At 37.8% G+C, this 17,956-nt stretch overlaps 1 protein-coding gene across 4 annotated transcripts in view; it reads right to left on the bottom strand.

The window, feature by feature from the left end:
* Positions 1 to 17,956, bottom strand: part of Stk39 (serine/threonine kinase 39) — a 262,474-nt gene that overhangs the window by 107,521 nt on the left and 136,997 nt on the right. For all 4 annotated transcript variants that reach the window (XM_090342707.1, XM_090342706.1, XM_090342705.1 and 1 more), the window contains exons 11-12: positions 3,112 to 3,234; positions 2,990 to 3,019 (exon numbers count right to left, since the gene is read on the bottom strand). In XM_090342707.1, the coding sequence (XP_090198833.1) occupies positions 2,990 to 3,019; positions 3,112 to 3,234 (153 nt within the window). The remainder of the gene's footprint in view (positions 1 to 2,989; positions 3,020 to 3,111; positions 3,235 to 17,956) is intronic.

The raw sequence follows: 17,956 nt of genomic DNA, 5'->3' as shown, positions 1-17,956 counted from the left end.
GGGATGGAAGGGCGATGGTGAGCAAGAAATCTTGTACTCATAAATCAACATGTTGAAAATATCCCTTTCTACACTACTTAAAGATAATATAGATAGAATTTTAAAAAATGAACAGGAATATCTACACTCTAAAATAAGAGATTTTCAAGACAATAAAGCAACTTGCAAAAGGTATAACTATTAATAAATTCATTCATGTTTTTAAGTGATGCACTCAGTATCTTTACTTGCATATTTGTGTTGAACTGAGAAGGAAAAGGTATGAAGGAAAGCATTACAGCTTAAAAACTTCTGTGGAAAGATGGAACAATACAGGAGGACAGGTAGCAGGAAGAAAGCGATTCTTGTTTTCATTCACTCTGATCTCTCCTCTACCTTTTCAGAGCTGTATGAATCCTCTTAGAAAGGCCTGTCACAGCCAAGCCATCTAAAGTTACATTTTCCTGCTCTGCCCACTCTATTTTTATTCCTTTGGCTCCTATTCCATTGTAACAAACCACACAACTTACTACCACTCCCATTGCATTCTGAAGTCTGCAAGGACAGGGACTCTAGTGTTTTTCTCTCAAGGTGTCCATCCCCACACTTATTAAAACAGTATCCAGAGCAGGCACATAATATACATTTTCTGAAATATTTACACACTTAACACACTTTAATTCCATTTATTATAGAAAAATAAAATACTATATGCTTTGCTTACAGGAAGCATTTGAAGTTTTTGGCTATTTAGAGGACAGGACTGGTTTCATTAAGTAAAAGCTGGAAAGACACAACACCATTACTTTGTAATGCTTTGTAGCTGCTCAGAATATGGCAATGCTAGAATATTACAAGGAAATGGTGTAAGAAAGCTGTTGTGAGAAGCTGCACCATAGCAATGGAAGGAAGTAATCCCTAAAGTGTGGAGAAAGTACTTACATGCAAATACATTTAACCCTTAAGGAATAAAACTATTCACATGCTTCCTTAAGTAAACACAAGTATGAGAACAGGCTCACAAGTATGGGCCACTGGGAAATCAAATAGAGTTCAGAGGCAGTGAATGTCTAACAACTAACAAATACCAGGCAAAAAGATGGATACTGATGCCTCCTCAGGCATCATACGGTAGCATGCCCAACATTATTCCCTCTCCAACCTATGTGGAAAGCATTCTTAATAAAAGTTCCTGTCATTATCTCCATAATGCATCTGTAATGAGAGCAATTTCATCAAGCACCTAGTAAGACACTGTCTCAACAAATCCTTCAGAAGAAAGACTGGCACTTAGCAGTCTGAGAATGTAGTATCATCAAGGAAGATGTCCTGTAGTGAGCCAATAATGAATGCTTTTGAGTCGATGCTACTTGAAGCATCTTATTTTGTTTTACTTCAAAGTAGAACTCATAGTTTTCATTAGGCCTACTTTTAGAAATACATGAAACCAAGCCTCTATATTTCACTCTAGAAGAAAAAAAATGTAGAAAAGTGAGAGCAAAGTTCTTGACATCTGGTAGGCTCAATGGTTTCCCTCATTTGTCATAATCAGTAGAAACCTTGGGCTCTCCTTACAGAGATTTGCAATAGAGCAAAACCTTGATACAAAAGGCCATATAGTAGGATGCTAAATGAAAGGACCTCCAGGATATAGAAACATAAGCCATATAATGAATGATTGTTGTCCTTAAGGTACTATGTTATCTCTCATCTCTTTTGCTGTCCCTTGGTTATCTCATATTGTTACAGTATCTCACTTTGTTACCTGATATACCGGATATATTTGTATTTGGTTATTTGAAATTGGATAGGGAAGGGGGGAAAACAAGATGAGGGTTGGGGGTGGTAGGGAGGGAAAAAAAAAAACAAAAAAGAAAAATTAAAAAAAAAAAACAGCCTACTTATGTAGCCAATGTGTCTCCCTCTGGGACTTGAGCAGAATGTTCCTCCAGAGAGGAGCTGGTCAACTCAAGCTAAGATTTTAGGCATAAGATGAAAAGAGTAGTTCTGAGAATTAGGAGGAAGTAAAATCTGAAGGAGAGCTACCACTGGGCAGCAGCCATGATGAAAAGGCCCAGAAAATGTCTAACAGTATACAGGGAGAGAAGTGCAGGGGAGGCAGTGACTTGTAGTTCTGTTGTGGACCTTCTGCCAATCTCAGCTGGCTACACAATAGTAAGATTTATTCAACTTAACAAAAGGAATTACCTGCTAAGTTAAAAAAATGGGATGAACATCACGTATAGCTCTATAATGCGAATTTATCAAGGTACACTTTAATTACTAGGGGTGTAAAACACCCAGAGCTATTTAAAAATGCTCAAATTTCCTCCTGGAAGAAATTTGAGCTATACTCATCATTAGGCATTAGATATTAGCCATTAAAATAATTAATCAGATAGAATAAGTTTTAAAATGATCTCTTAATCAAAAGATGACCAGTTCTCAGAGGGAAGCTATTAAATGAGTGCTCCTTGTCTCCAAATACCCAGGAGATTTAAATATTGAGATTTAAATATCAAGTCTAATGAACTCAACCTGAAGTTTCTTCTCATTTTAATATCAGCATTATTGTAAATTAAAAACCCAGCAGCAATTTTTACTGCACACTTACCATGTTTTCTAAATGAATAGTAATACAATGAATTAAAAGCAATTACTACCTAGTCAGTGCCAAGACCTCCACTACATGTATTTTATAAAATATGTGATTTGATGTCGTGGCATCTTTAGAAGTACTTTTTTCATCTCTATCTAATGGAGGGAAAAAGGAGGCTCAGAGAATACTGTCATTTGACGTGAATGGGACTCGCCCAAAGTAAATCAGACAGAATCAGAACTTATAATGTCTACCTGTTTTCCTTTTCTTTTTTCCTTCATGGATTCTCAAAGTCTGTCTTTCTAATGGGTTAAACTCTGATACCACAGTGGAGAATAAAATAGTGGGGGGAAAATATATATACATATACATGCATACATATACATATATATATAAGTAGTCACTGCTCACCTCTGGGTTTTCTTCTTTTACTCTTCGTGACTGTAAAGCAATTACACATCTATTAATATTCTCAAAAGAACTGTGAGAGTACAATGTATATAGCTTGGCTGATAGTCACCAAAGCCAGTTACCTTTTCTTGAGAAGCAGCTGCTTTCCCTTCTTCACTTTTTTCATCCATCTCGTCATCACTCCACTCCCAATCACCATCTTCCGTTTTATGTAAGTGACCACTTGATCCAGGAACTCGTCTCACCTGAATCCAAGCAAGACATACCATCCTTCACTGTTCAAGTATACACAGTGCTCACTAGTCATGTGGCATAGCACATAGCACATACACACTACCTTGAAATAACCAAAGTGGTTACTTAGGGACAACCAGAAGATCCAAAAAGACTATACAGACTCCAGACTCCCATTCTCACCCTTTCCAAAAAATATTTCTCTAGACACATGCAGAACAAAAAATTTTGGAAGAACACCACACTCAAAACCATTAATGACCAAGCTTGTTTTACACTTTTACTTGATTAACACACACACACACACACACACACACACACACACACACACACACACACACGGTCATGCGTCTGGCTACAAATCTGCATAAAGAAACATAAGTAAGCAATTTTCTGCTGACTGAGCAGAGGCAGGGAAATCAGAAAGCCTAATGAAGCATGCTACACAAGACGTATGTGATCTAAGACCTACATCCCCACAGCAAATACCCTTCTGTTGACACCTTGCTCTTTTCCAGACCCTGATATCAGGCTTGCATTCCCAAGATTCTGCTCAACCTACCTGGACAAAACATAATAGCATCAGACTATTCTAATACACTTGAAACATGTTTGAGACTTCTAAAAATAGTTATTATTGTTATGGGTATAATGATAATAATTAATAGTAGTAGCAGAAATAGTAGTAGTTTGTGAGCTTGATATAACTCACAGGGAATGCTTTCCCAATGTGACTGTGGTTGAAAAACCAAAACTTGTAACAGGATAAAACAACAGAAAGAGATACTGACAAATATGAAAAGACATGTGCTAAGACACAATTACACAAAGCCCTGCAGCAGGCAAACATGATGTGAACATAATGGCCAGTGGACACTGATTCTGAAAAACTCTTGGTAGACAGTGACCTTTGAGATGACATATTCAACCCTTCCTTTTACAGATCAGGAGATAATGGCACAGAAAGTGCCCTGAGATCACACAACTATGAGGCAACATCAAAATGCAAAGCAAAACCTTCAGATACTTATTCTCCTCATGCCCCTGAATGATTATCAGAAAGAAGCAGTCCAGAAAGTCTTGTGAAAGCTCCAAAAACCCATATGAAAAAGGTGATTTTCTATAGCAGAAAGTATGCACTCAGACCATAGGCATGTGATTTGACCCAAGAAAAATAGCAACTAAATTGAATTTAAAATATTTTACATGTAAGATTGATGTGAATCCATAAACCACACATGCTTTGAGTTAGATTGGAACTGAGAGGCACTGCCACTCAGAACCTGTGAAAGTAACTGTGATTACTTAGTCGAGAAGTTTTGAATTCCAACAGAGTAAACCTTAAACAGAAATAAACAATGCTCACCACTGCAACTTGTTAGGCTTAACATTTTTTTATAAAAAAATATTTTTGACCAGTTTGCCTTTGTAACACCTAATACATCCACTTTTGCACTTTGCATAGGATATTATCTCCGCTTGGATTTTGAGATGCTGTGAAGCCTATTCTAATGACTGTGATTTTAATAGTGCTTAGAGATGCTGGTAAAGTACTTCAAAAAATTGCTGAAATGCAGTTAGAGTTTTTCAGAACAGATTGCTCGTTTTTAACGCTTCAAAGAAATGGGTAACAACAGAAAATAATTTTCTGTTGACATACACAATAAAAGTAATTATTTTCTTGGCAGTACTAATTATGGAGAGGAGCACTGGTTAATGGCAACATTTAAAAGAAAAAAATTAAGCCCAATTATATACTATTAAGTAACAAGTGAGAAAAGAAGCAAAATTATAGATCTAAACAAAATAAAACTTTGTTCTTAATAAAGTTGCAAATCAATGAATTCATTGATGAGTTAGTAGTCCTCAAATGTTTACATTAAGAAAAGAGACTAGTGAAATGTAGTTCATGTCCTTGCTCCCTCTGTCCCTTTATTATTTTCAAGATTTGTCAGTTTCATTTCCATAAGCAGGATCCCACTATGGACAATACAATGGCTGTCCTCTTCTATTTTTACTTTATTTTAGGACCCAATTTTATTTCCTGAGGGTGAGAGATCAAATCAAATGTCTAGTATTATAGCCTCCAGCTGTGAAAAAAAATGAGGGATGGGTCTTTAACCAACAAATATTAGTGACACAAATAAGTGTAAATGGTGAGAAAATTAAGAGTAGAAACATTTAAAATCTATGAAAGAGAAACTTCTGATAGAAGAACAAGAACACAAATCCAAGTTAGTCTCTTAGAATATGCCCCCACTTGCTCCGAGGGATAAACTTGCTGAAAATTTTGACAAAGGCCTTAGTGTATTCATTTATCTTTCTAGTGAAGAAACAAAAAATTGTTTTACAAAGTCACATCCTTGAAGGAAGTTTGCAAGAATGAAGAAACAACTGTTGCTTTTCAGAGCCAAGGCACCTATATTTCCCGCGGTGTGAAAAATGGCCTTAGAGTTAAGAGCTACAAAATACTTGGAATGTAAAAACATCACACACAGAGGTATAGTTTCACATAATTCTCAACAGTGATTAACAAGGGAGGTTGTTTACTCTCTGAATTCGAACTGTATTACTATTGCTTTGCTTTGGTTCCATTAAAAATGTGTGCACTCAGTAAAACCCAGAGGTGCTGCAATGAATTTAATCTCTATTTTCTTTAGTGGAGGGGGGGAAAAGGGGGAGGTTGCAAAATGTGGTAATTCTCAGAGAAACAAGCTCCTTGTTAGGTATCATCAAGTGAGATTCACAATCCCAGAAATTCCTCAAGTCACAGTTGGAAGTAGTGAAATTAAAAAAAAAATCATCATGCAAAGTAGTAGTCACATTCTTCAAGCAAGTTATTTATGAAAACCCATTACTGAAATGAATCCAAGCTCAGAGCCCCACAGAGAGGAAGATGGGGCTCAGATAGACACTACAGAGGAGGAGTTTAGCTCACTGGTAGGTTCTGGTTCCCAGTGGGCAAGACGTGCAATGCTAGGCTGGGGTGCAGCAGCCGGGAGGCAAGGGCAGAAAGGTAGAAAAACTGCAGAGCATGCTCATTAATGGTTCCAGATATAACCCGCTGAGCAGGAGATTTCTATACATATGAGATGTCATCATCCTAGTCCAACATCTCAGAGGTGCCAACTGACCCCTGACTCCAGAATAGAGAGGAAAGAGATGAAGGGGAATACAAGATAGTCAACAGATGATTTTTCTATAGAGGACATTTGATATGTCAGAAATGGAAAGCATGGGTGTCTAACCCATTACTAAACAAAAGAACAATGCAACCCAAAAAAATACTGGACACAGTTTAGCCTCATGTTCAAAGCTATCCCCTCTCTGAGAGACCCACCAGCTCTTCTACCACTACATTAAATTCCCTGAATGTGGATTTCAGCACATCCTTTGGGCAACTTCCACTTCCTTGGGAACTCTGCTTTTGTATCCTCTCTATTGTCTGCACATTGTACTGTGTGCCTGACTCCAGCTACACCTGGTCACACCAGGGGTTCACCACTTCAGCCTGGGCACCTAGAACTCACTAGACATAACAGAAAAATGACAGTCATATTTCTGTTTTCAAACATTCTATTAACTAGAAGTATAAAAATTACTTCTAATTAGTTGCTGTTGTTGCATACTTGAGATACTTCCAAGCAAACAAAAAGCCTTCTTAATTAATTATCAAACATGAAATGAGACTGGGTAAACTTTTAGCAGTAAATAATTTACTGTATCATAACTTGTGCTCTGAATTGTGCCCTCCAAGCACCATATCTCTCACCACGTCGGGACCCGCTGGCCTCACCTGTCAATGTCCACCCCTGCCTCCCATATACACTACCTATCTATCCCACAAGGCCCAGAACCTAGGATGACTCAGGAAAGTTTCCTACTATCTCATACCACCTTCTCTGCCAGATTCATTTATTTTCTATCACCTTATAGACCCAGCTAACCCCATTCTCTATCTCAAACTTCTTTGAACCCTGTATTCATGGTGTTTCTCCTTCTACTTTTTCTTCCTATACTTTTCATTGTCATTACTATGACATGGCCACTCCTCCCCCACTATGGACTCTCGTGTCACAAACACTATGGCACCAAGTGAATACACTTTAATACTCTCACTTTAAGCTGATGGCTGTGGAACCTTCAACTCTTAAGTCTTGCTGTCCAACTGCTCAGTAGGTGTAAGGAGCTCAGTAATTACTCAAAATTGAGTTTACGGCCTCTAGCTTATTTCCCAGTCCTGTACCCTGCACCTCTAAGATTCATTGCGACACTTCCCCAGTGTTGTCTGAGTGAACATCTCTGAATACCTCCCCTCCCACCTTCACCCCAGCACACAGACAAAGGACACATTCAACAAAAGCTTTGAGCATGTTTGCCACGTTACAAACACCCAAAGGGCGATATTGTTACTAGGGCATTTAAACCTTATCTCACATCTAATCTACCAAACATTAGATTCTGTAAATTTTACCTTCTCAGCTACCACTATGCATGAGCAGGTCCCTTTCAATGTTGAAGGAGACTTCTTGCCTCTCCTATTGTAACAAACTGCTAATCCATCTCTGCATCTCTAATCTAATGCCTACTTTATCTTCATGTTGCTACAAGAAACACATAGCACTCTCTCAAAAAGTCTGCATGTGTTTACTATGGCCTACAGAATGAATCCAGATTTTAAACATTCAAATCTCTATACTCTGGATCCAAATTAATCCTTTTCAAGACTTATTGTCCCTTTACATGTGTAGCTGGGTGCGGTGGTTTACACCTGTAATCCTAGCTACTCAGGAGGCTGAGATCTGAGGATCGTGGTTCAAAGCCAGACTGGGCACTAAAGAATATGAGACTCTTATCTCCAATCAACCACTAGAAAATGGGAACTGGGGATGTGGATCATGGTATAGGGTGGTAGCCTTGAGCTGAAGAGCTTAGGGACAATGCCTAGCCCACAGAGAGGGTGGTAGTCTTGAGCTGAATTGCTCAGGGACAGTTGCCCAGGCCCAGAGATCATGCCCCACAGCCAAGCAAAAAAAAAAAAAAAGAATTACATGTGCATTACACCTGTAATTTTGCCTCAATCTGCCTGCTTTTGTGTTTGATAACTAAAGGCACCGTGGTGGAGCCTCCAATTTGGATTCTGCCTTACCATATTTTGTTTTGTATTACTATTGATAAAATAAGCTCGAAAACCACAGACTCCTTCAGAGCAGAGACTGCATCTTAAATCTTCCTTCACTTTTCATTCATTCAACAAAGTGTTATTAAATACCCACCTCTGTAACATTTTACAGGGCAAAGAATAGAAATCTTTACCTTGGAGGAAGTCATAGTCAAGAGAATAGACACTTAAGCTATTCATTTCAGTAAAACATCCCCACTATTACAGAGGTAGAAATCCTTCAGAACAGAAGATGATTGTGTCAAGGGACAGTGTGGGAAGGTGGCTACTAAGGGATTAGTAAAAAGCATAGTGTGAAGAGAAAGACAAGTTATTTCATCTGATGAAAGGGTAAGAATTTAGTGAATACTGCCTCTCACAACATGTCAGGGTTACAAGGTCTAGTAGGAAATGACTAATAACTGCTGTTACCTAGCCACTCAGCCAAAACAGAGTGACTTAAAGCAACAACTGCAGGTGTCCCACTGTTGTCAGATTCACCTCCCTAATGGCTGACAGCAATCAATGAGGAGCCTCAAGATAGGACAAGTCCATGCAAAACACTAACACACGAAAACAGTGAAAGATAACAAAATGATTATTGTTTCTTAAGGAACTTTTCAGAAAGGGCTTAAAAAAAGTGAGAAAAAGATTACTGCAAGCTAGAGGAAAGGAAGACCTTGCTATGCAGTGACACTGCACTGACATCTGTGGTAAATGGGGAAACAGACATGTAGCTAATGAACTCAATGATCTAGCTAGAAAGATTTCCAGGCAGAATACTTAAAGTGACACCTGGATTCTGCTCACGGCCTGTGACAAAATGTGAATTGAAAGAGGTAAGCCAAGAAGCAAAGCCTGAGTCTAAGCACATTTCCCTTTTCCTACCTTTTTAGACACGTTTAGTGCTCAGACTGAAATGACTTCAAGACTATATCTAAGAGGGAGCTGTATGATCCTTTAGAAAGAAACAAAGCCTCAATTCTTCTAAGTGACTTGCCTTGAAGAGCTACTTGTTAAATACCCAGGCCTAAGTATCATTACCCTGCCCCCCCACCTGCCCCCCATCCCTACTTCAGCCATCCCAAGGGAGCCTGAGCTACACAAAGCATTTGTGACAAGGATACTGTTTCACAGGGTGCACCTATTAAAATTTACAGAAAACCTACCAGTTTTCTTTTTGTCCTTGCCTCTTCCCGCTTCTTCCTCCTCCTTAACTTCTTCTTCCTCTTTCATCTGGTTGTTACTCTACACAATTCTCCACTTCTGGCTTTTGACTGGTCGTTTTGTCTCTCAGATTTGTCTGTCTGAGCTGGCTTTCAACCCTGATTCTCAACCTCACATGTAGCTAGCATTACAGACATGTGCCATTGGTGCCTTTGTGCACAGTTTCTTATGTATTTGCATTACATATTACTGGTAGGTTAGACTGAAAGAAAAACAAAATACTAAGTAAAAAGGTACCTGATCTGAAGATCTCCAAACCTGAGTGTAGAAACAGTATGAAGATGCTATTGAGCTGCCAACACTGGCTCTTTTCGACAAGAAAATCGAGAGTGACTTAAGGAGCAACCAAGAACCCAAAAATATAACCAATAGCCATAGAAAACAGTAGAAGACCACATAGCCCTGACCAAGGAAATGACACGTGCCTAGCTAGATTCTTGAATCTCTCAATCTGTTTCCCTATTTGGCACAAAGCTGTAAGACATGTATCCCCTATTGTATTTTGAGTGAGTTTCCAACTAATTTTTATCTTTTTTGCTCATTATTGATCCCAGATGGAGAATAGTATTAAAGAACTACACCCATGGATCTGATTATGAGTAGCCTCTCTGACCTATTGACACTGGGAAACCTTATTAAATAACTGTTCTTCTCTTAGACCACAAAGATCAAGAGGACTTGCCACCCAAAAGCAATCAAGATAAGGACTATGATGAGATGGCATATAATACTTAATATTTAGTAATTCTTTGAAAATCAGGAGGTCATTGTTTGATACCCCTCACTATCCCAGATAACAGACTCAACCCTATTTTGTTTCTTGGTTAGTATTATCAAAGTGTGGACATGACCTCTTAACACTCAGGTTCTAATTAAACTTAAAAATTGTTTTCATACAACTATGATATCATATGGTAAAATTCTAAGAAGAAGAAAAAGTCCACTTCTCTTAATCATAGATAACAGGATATAGCTAGGTCACAGCCCTTATAGCCAGGGATTCCCATTAGCATTTTAAATGTATTTTTTATTTGGGGGGTAACACATAGAGGGGTTACAGTTACATTCACCAAGGAGTAGGTGCATTACTTCTCACGTATTGCTACCCCTTCTCATCCCATTAGCATTTTTAATCTCTTACTTATCTAATTCTTCTAAAATCTGGCATTTCTCTCTCTAGAATGCAGAAGACAGAAGGCTAGGTAACTAGGAAAAAATTTGAGAAAAACAGAAGACCCTTATCTGTTAATAATAAGCAGTTCAAAACCTGGGTCTAGTTTATTAGTGAAGGACACCTTGTAGCAAATTCCTAATCATTTTTTTACCATTTTCTAATGTGAAAGAATGAAATTTGATAAATGTTTCTCTTTAGATAAGGACAAAGGAATTTTGTAACTTTGGAAATCCAACATGAAAGGGCAGAAACTTGAAAGAAAATGTTCTGGAAGCTGAAGGGAATGCTTTTAAAGAAGCAGCACAAAGCACTGAGAAGCAATTAGACTACTTATTCTGTGTTACTCCTATCAAACCTTCAATATGGCGTTTCTCCAAGTTAGGGAGACAAAGAACAATGACAACAGCTACCAGCCAGGAAAGCAGCAGCACCCAATTTTGCAATTATTGTCTTTGGGAACTGAAGCTCCTGCTGAAATGGGTGCCAAACTGATCTGTAACTTTAGCTAATAAAGAAAACAATAGGAATGTTCCATCCTGGTAAAACAAATAACACAGATGAGAAAATGCTCTTCTTGTAGAAAACTGAAGGGAGAAAAAGAGATAATAATGCTTGGTTCTGCAGCAGAAGAAAAGCTGCCTGGATATAGCAATAAGTTATTAGTTAACTTATTTTCAGAAGAAAGGGCAGGTGACGAGAAAGATGAACATCCAGCCATCTGAATACCACTTTATAGACAACACATGGACAACTGGAACCAGAATTCTCACAAGTAACAGAAACACAAAGATGGTCAGTTTCAAATGTCAACCTGCCTATGCCTGGCCCATAATGATTCAGTCAAACACTAAATTAGGTATAGAGACCAAAGCACTTAGTAGATGTGATTGAAATCCACAATTCACTGGAAGCAAGAGAAAATGTTCTTGATAATCTAGCAGGGCCTGACAACCTAATTTAATCTGTTGAAAAGCTTTCTGAGCTGAGCTGAAGAAGAAATACCCCCTAAGGAAGGCAATATGTGCCATACAGTAGAATCCAGACTGCCCCTCCTGAGAACTGCCTTGCCTGACAGCCTGACCTGCAAATTTGGGGCAATAAGGTAATCCTGTGTGGTCTCCTACTAGCCTTGTTTCTCTAGTTGAGACCTGACTGAACCATACACAAAATCCAGCACTCTGGCCATCCAGCACTGTAATTTTTGTTATTTATAAACAAAAGACAATTTAGCCATCAGAAGAGCAATACCAATAAGGGCATAGTGGTTTTTGGTAATGGAATACATCAATGTTCTCAACTGAAATATAAGGAAAAATTGAGCCAAAAGAACAGTAAAATGTAAATAAGCAAGGCAATATGAATTAACACAACCTAATGGAGATTGTGTTCTTACCTCAAAAGACATATAATATCCAGATTAGGAATAAATTACTGGTTAGGCCAAATAGTATGACACTAAATGTAAGGACCTCCAGGATAAAGAAACAAAAGACATATAACGAGTGACTGGTGTCCTTAATGTACTATGTTAACGCTTATCTCTTTTGCCATCCCTCCGTTATCTCACATTGTTACAATTTTTCACCTAGTTATCTGATATATTTTATATTTGCTTAATTGGTTATTTGAAACTGGATAGGGAAGGGGGGAAATCAAGATAAGCATGGGGAGGGTGGGAGGGAAATGGGGACCATGTCATGGAAAGGGTATCAATGTTTGTGAAGTTATGTACCTTCTCTCTGGTGAATATAATGTAACCCTTCTATTAATCACAATAAAAAATATATAAAAAAGAAAAAAATCTCTACACTAAGTTTGAATAGTAGAATTAACACTCCCATCCTGGTTAACATGTGAAGAACTAATGCAGACTAGAGAAAAATGACCCAAGGAAAAAACTTAGAAAAAATACTCAAATATATTGATTTCTGTAGAACAGAAAGCGTCCAGACTTAGCAACCATCACACAAAATATAATAGACAAAATAGTTTGATAATTTCACTAAGGTATCTGATTTTGAAACATATGCATTCACAAAAACACTTCAGAAGAGCATCGTGATGTCAATATTATGGGGTTTCTTAATAAAAATTACCATATACTACTCTACAGACACACATCAGATATTGGCCAGATTGTAGTTTTCTGCAAAAATACATACATACATATGTAGTAAACTTCCAGTGCTCCTCATTGTTAACAACCAAATCAAGTTTATCACCTGAATTGATATACATAACACATCTCTCCCATATGAAAATAAAGTCAAGAAAATAGTACAATCTGTTTCTTCCAATCATACATCTCTAGTATCTTACAGTTTACCAGTATATAAGGATCACAGAATACATTCATTCTTTCACTCATTGTATGGAATAGTAAGCCAACCAGTTACAATCATTAAACAGCCCAGGTAGATAGAGATAAGAAAAAAGCAGAATGGAGCCAAGTATTCCCAGAGGAAACAAAGTAGTCACATTCACTTATCTCTAGATAAGTCTGTATATGTAGAGAATATTTCTAGAAAAGTTTTACACAAAGTAGGGATGGCTGCTAAGCTGACAGAGGTATTTCTTTTTGTTCTGTATGCCCCCAAAACTAACACTCTCTGTCTCTTACTAGTTCTGTATTAATTCAGAAATAAAACCAATAGGAGCATAGGGGACTGAACAACAATCACTCTTTCATTTACATCTGGATGGTGATATTTGAGAGTGTAGCTTCAACAGTGGGTATGCAGTCTTTGTACTTAAACAAGACTTACCCATCTGATCCCCAGCAATGTTGTCAGTACACTTCTGTCTCATGCAGGCTGGGCCCTGGTGACAGAGCACTTGTTTCTATATGAAAGGAGGAGGTAGATTGTGATGACTAAAGCCACCAATCAGAAAAGTCATTGGGCTTGGCCTAGAGAGGTCAAGAATGTTTTGTTAAAGAAACATCAGGAGCAGAGAAGAAACACTCCTTCTGCCTTCTTCATTTTGTGTCTCTTTTACTTGAATCTTTCATTTGGAGCTTTGTATCTATTATGAAGGGCAGTTTTGTCCATGAAATAAAGTACTTAAGAATTAAAAATATATATTATTCTTTGGGGAAAAGCCATATGGTGTTATATAAACTCAAAAGTCGTGACTTTTCTAGGTGAGGGAGAAACAGAAACATAAAACACTTAGGAACTTTCAAAAACTAAAACTGGAAAGTTCCTACAACTTTTCATATCAAGGAAGACAAAACAAGAACATCATCAAGTTATTTTGACCTGCACTGATTGCTATGGATGTTAACAGCTTAGGAAACATTTGCCATAAAATGATTTAAAAAATAACAGCAAATATTACAGCAAATAAGAAAAAAATGAAGCTGGGAAAGCCCATGCTCTAAGAGTAACAAGCAGCTAAATTACAGGCCCTGTTATTTGGAATACTTTGTATTTAGTAGGAACCAAATACATGTTTGATGAATGAGCAAATATTTTTCTATTGCCCAGAGAAAATTTTGCCAAAGAAAATATTGCTCCACAAGCCAACTTCTCTCTACCTTTCCCCCATCTCCTCTCTCAAAGGGCAATATCAGGGGCTAATAACTGAGCAGCACAGATTTACTAGAGGGATATGAGGATGAAGGCAAGTTAAAAAGACCCCCTTAGTTCCTGAACCCTTATAATTCCACATATCCATGATCCCTAGATCCAACATCACTGAACATGCTGTAGTGTGTCCTGCATTGTGAAGGACTGTTCACTCCTGTGAGCCAGTACCCAGGACACAGGAGGAGTATCATGTATTTGTTAAATAAGCAAGTGAACGAATAATCCCAGTTTAAAATACTAAGACATGGGAACACTCGGAGCCCATTTATCTTATCCTGAGCATCAAAAACATACTATTGTGTCCTTGGAAAAGCACTATGCTTTGTCATCGCATTTCCTTTTGCTGTGGAGACATGGCTAACAGGGATGAACACAGGAGGTTGGAGGGCTTAATTTATTCTATCTGCTTTAGTGTAGCAGCAGCTGGTGTCAAGTTCACTCAGGGCCTTCTTCTAAGCAGCTGAAGATCCTGAGAGGAAAAGCATCATTCCCAACACAAATAACGACAGAACCAGTGATCAAAATGGATATGCCCATCTGCCTCTGAGCTGACACATTAACATGATGCCAAGCTGAGAATCAAAGATGCAAATACATCTAATGCTGGTCCACTGAAATCACTTTCCTCTGTAACCAATGCACGCGGCTACGCTGCTCTCTACAAAGGACATAGAACAAGTGTGAGATCAACACAGAAAATACACACACACACACACACACACACACACACACACGTATACACACATATGTACACATACAAAGAGCACTGCTTCACACTTCCCTTAATATGTGAAGGGAGGTGAGTCTCAGTGTGAACTGAGAAGAAAAGCCAATGAATGCATCATAATGTCTATATGCAGAAACAAGCCTTACCGGTATCATTTCTTTATAAATCTTTATTCTGTTTCACTCATTCAAAAGGTCTGAAGATAAAAATTGCTTACATTTCTAGTAAGAACTGCCTCCACCCTTGAAAAACACACACTTTCCCCCAGGTCCTGGGACTGCTCCAACACAGTTTAGCTGTGGAGTCAGCTTTCTCAACTTCTAGGTCATCAAATAGGCAGAAAAGCAGCAAGTGCCATATCAAAAACAGGAAAACAGACCTTCAACAACCTTCCTCTTATTGGCTACTGTAACTTTGTTGAACCTTTTTTTAATGGAAATATATGAATAGGATAATAAACTTCATCTTACCACCTGCAACAATCACTACCATTCCCCAAATCCAATTTCATTAACATATACAAGCTTTTTCTGTCTCATTATATATTTATTTTTATTCTATTTTATTGTTTGGGTGATGTATAGAGGGGTTACAGTTACATTTGTCAGGTAGTGGGTACACTACTTTTTAAAATAATTTTTATTGTGATTAATAAAAGGGATACATTATATTCACCAGAGAGAAGGTGCATAACTTCACAAACATTGATATCCTTTCTTATGACATGGTCCCAATTTCCCTCCCACCCTCCTCCCGCTTATCTTGATTCCCCCCTTCCCTATCCAATTTCAAATAACCAATTAAGCACATATAAAATATATCAGATAACAAGGTGAAAAATTGTAACAATGTGAGATAACCAAGGGATGGCAAAAGAGATGAGCAATAACCTCCAGGATAAGGTACACTACTTTTTGAACATTGATACCCCTTCCTATGCTTTCACTATATAAAGCAATGCCCAGAAATATTTTACCTATTAATATGCATTTCTAATATAAAACATTTTAAGACCACAATTATGATATTTTCACAAACCACAAACCACCAATAATTCTTTACTAGAAAGCAATACCAGCCTATGTTCAATTCTGTCCCACCATAGTAAAAATAACATTTTCAGTTTAATCATTCAAAACAGCATATACACAAAGTAAACAAGTGGTCTATTGGCTTTTGAATCTGTAATGGATCTTTGGCTCTCTCCTAAGAAGCTGCTGATTGTACCCATTCAAACCAGCTCTGATTTAGATGGTACACATTCAATAAAAAGGACTAAGAGCTTCACTACTGATGACGCATTCCTTTTGCATTCCTGATGCTAACAGAAAACTTTTCTTCCACGAGGATAAGACTTGTCCTTCATGTCACCATGAAAATTAATTCTAGGTAATAAATAAGACCTAGAATACAGGCTCCAAAGTTACAATGCTCTAGACAGACCTTTTATTTCTGGGGCAATGTCTCAACTGAGCCTCAGTCCAATACTGAAAAGGTCCATAAACTATATACATGTTTTTGTCAGTCCTGGGCCTTGAATTCAGGACCTGAGCACTGTCCTTGGGCTTTCTCAAGGCTAGTACTCTACCATTTGAGCCACAGTACCACTTCTGGCTTTTTCCTATGTATTTGATACAGAAGAATTGAACCTGGGTCTTCATGCATGCTAGGCAAACACTCCACCACTAGGCCAAACTCCCGGCCCAACTATATACTTTTGTTAATTCATTTCATACTAAAAAGATACTGCCAGAGCAGTAAAATAGATAAAATAGATTTCCTTGTAAAAGGTTCTAGAAAGTCGTATCTTCTAATGCATGTATTTTTCCATATAAGATTGTATCGGACCAGCTAATGATCTATACTTATTGGTTAAGAATACAGAAATACTGTATATGTTCTTGTGAAGTTCATAAAATAGAAATTTAATAAAAACTATTAATATAGTGAATCATGGTGAGGATTGGGAAAGAACAAAACTCAGCTCGTGAGTTTTGTAGGTAATTAAGCTATGGGGTCTAATGCTCTTCTTTAAGGATCTAATTCTCCCATATCATCTGCTAATAAATAGTAAAACTAAATATATTTGGGCACCACCGTAATTTTTTTTCTTTTCTTTTCCTGCCTAATCTCCATAGGAGTTCATCATAGATATCCAACAGCCAAAGTGTAGATGGCTTAGAGAGGAATACAAGACAGCACCCAACAATTGAGAAAGGAAACAATGTGCTCTTGAGTGAGGGGACACTATATGTAGGCTATACATCCCTGGGTATCTTTTGCACACAAAGATCTCTGCTACCTTCCCTGTGCTGTAGAAATTCATATTTCTTTCTGGGCTACAACCTCTTCTCATTTGCAAACACATGTACCTGCCTACTAGACATTTTCCAATAGAGTGTCCTACGAACTCTTCAAACTTGACACACCTAAATTTTTCCATATCTTCCTAAGAAATACTTTTACTTTCCACATGAGGTGGAAGTCACAAAGCAAGAACTCAGCTTTAGCTTTCCTACGCAGATCATTCTCTCATTCACTGTCTTTTGAATCTCCCATTCCCTAGAACATATTGTGAAATCTAACTCATGCCAACCATGTGTGCTTACTCTCTCTCCTACCTGTTTTTGGCCTCTTCTACCTCATTCTCCTTCGATTCTCAGATGAACTAGAGTAAACACCACATCCTGCCCCTCCAACCAACAAACACACAGTTGCCAGGGATCTACTTTAACTGACACATAGAATAACTGAAATCTCTGCTTCCCATCACAGTTCTGGAGAGCTTTAAGAAAGCAAACAAAAAACCTGAATCTCCTCAATGCACTTTGTAATCAGGTTCCAACTTGTTTCT

The sequence above is a fragment of the Megascapheus bottae genome, chromosome 12, assembly GCF_031878675.1.
Source record: "Megascapheus bottae isolate mThoBot1 chromosome 12, mThoBot2.hap1, whole genome shotgun sequence".
Taxonomy (NCBI): domain Eukaryota; kingdom Metazoa; phylum Chordata; class Mammalia; order Rodentia; family Geomyidae; genus Megascapheus; species Megascapheus bottae.
Note: the sequence above shows the minus strand (reverse complement) of the source record. Positions and strands in the feature narration are given on the sequence as shown.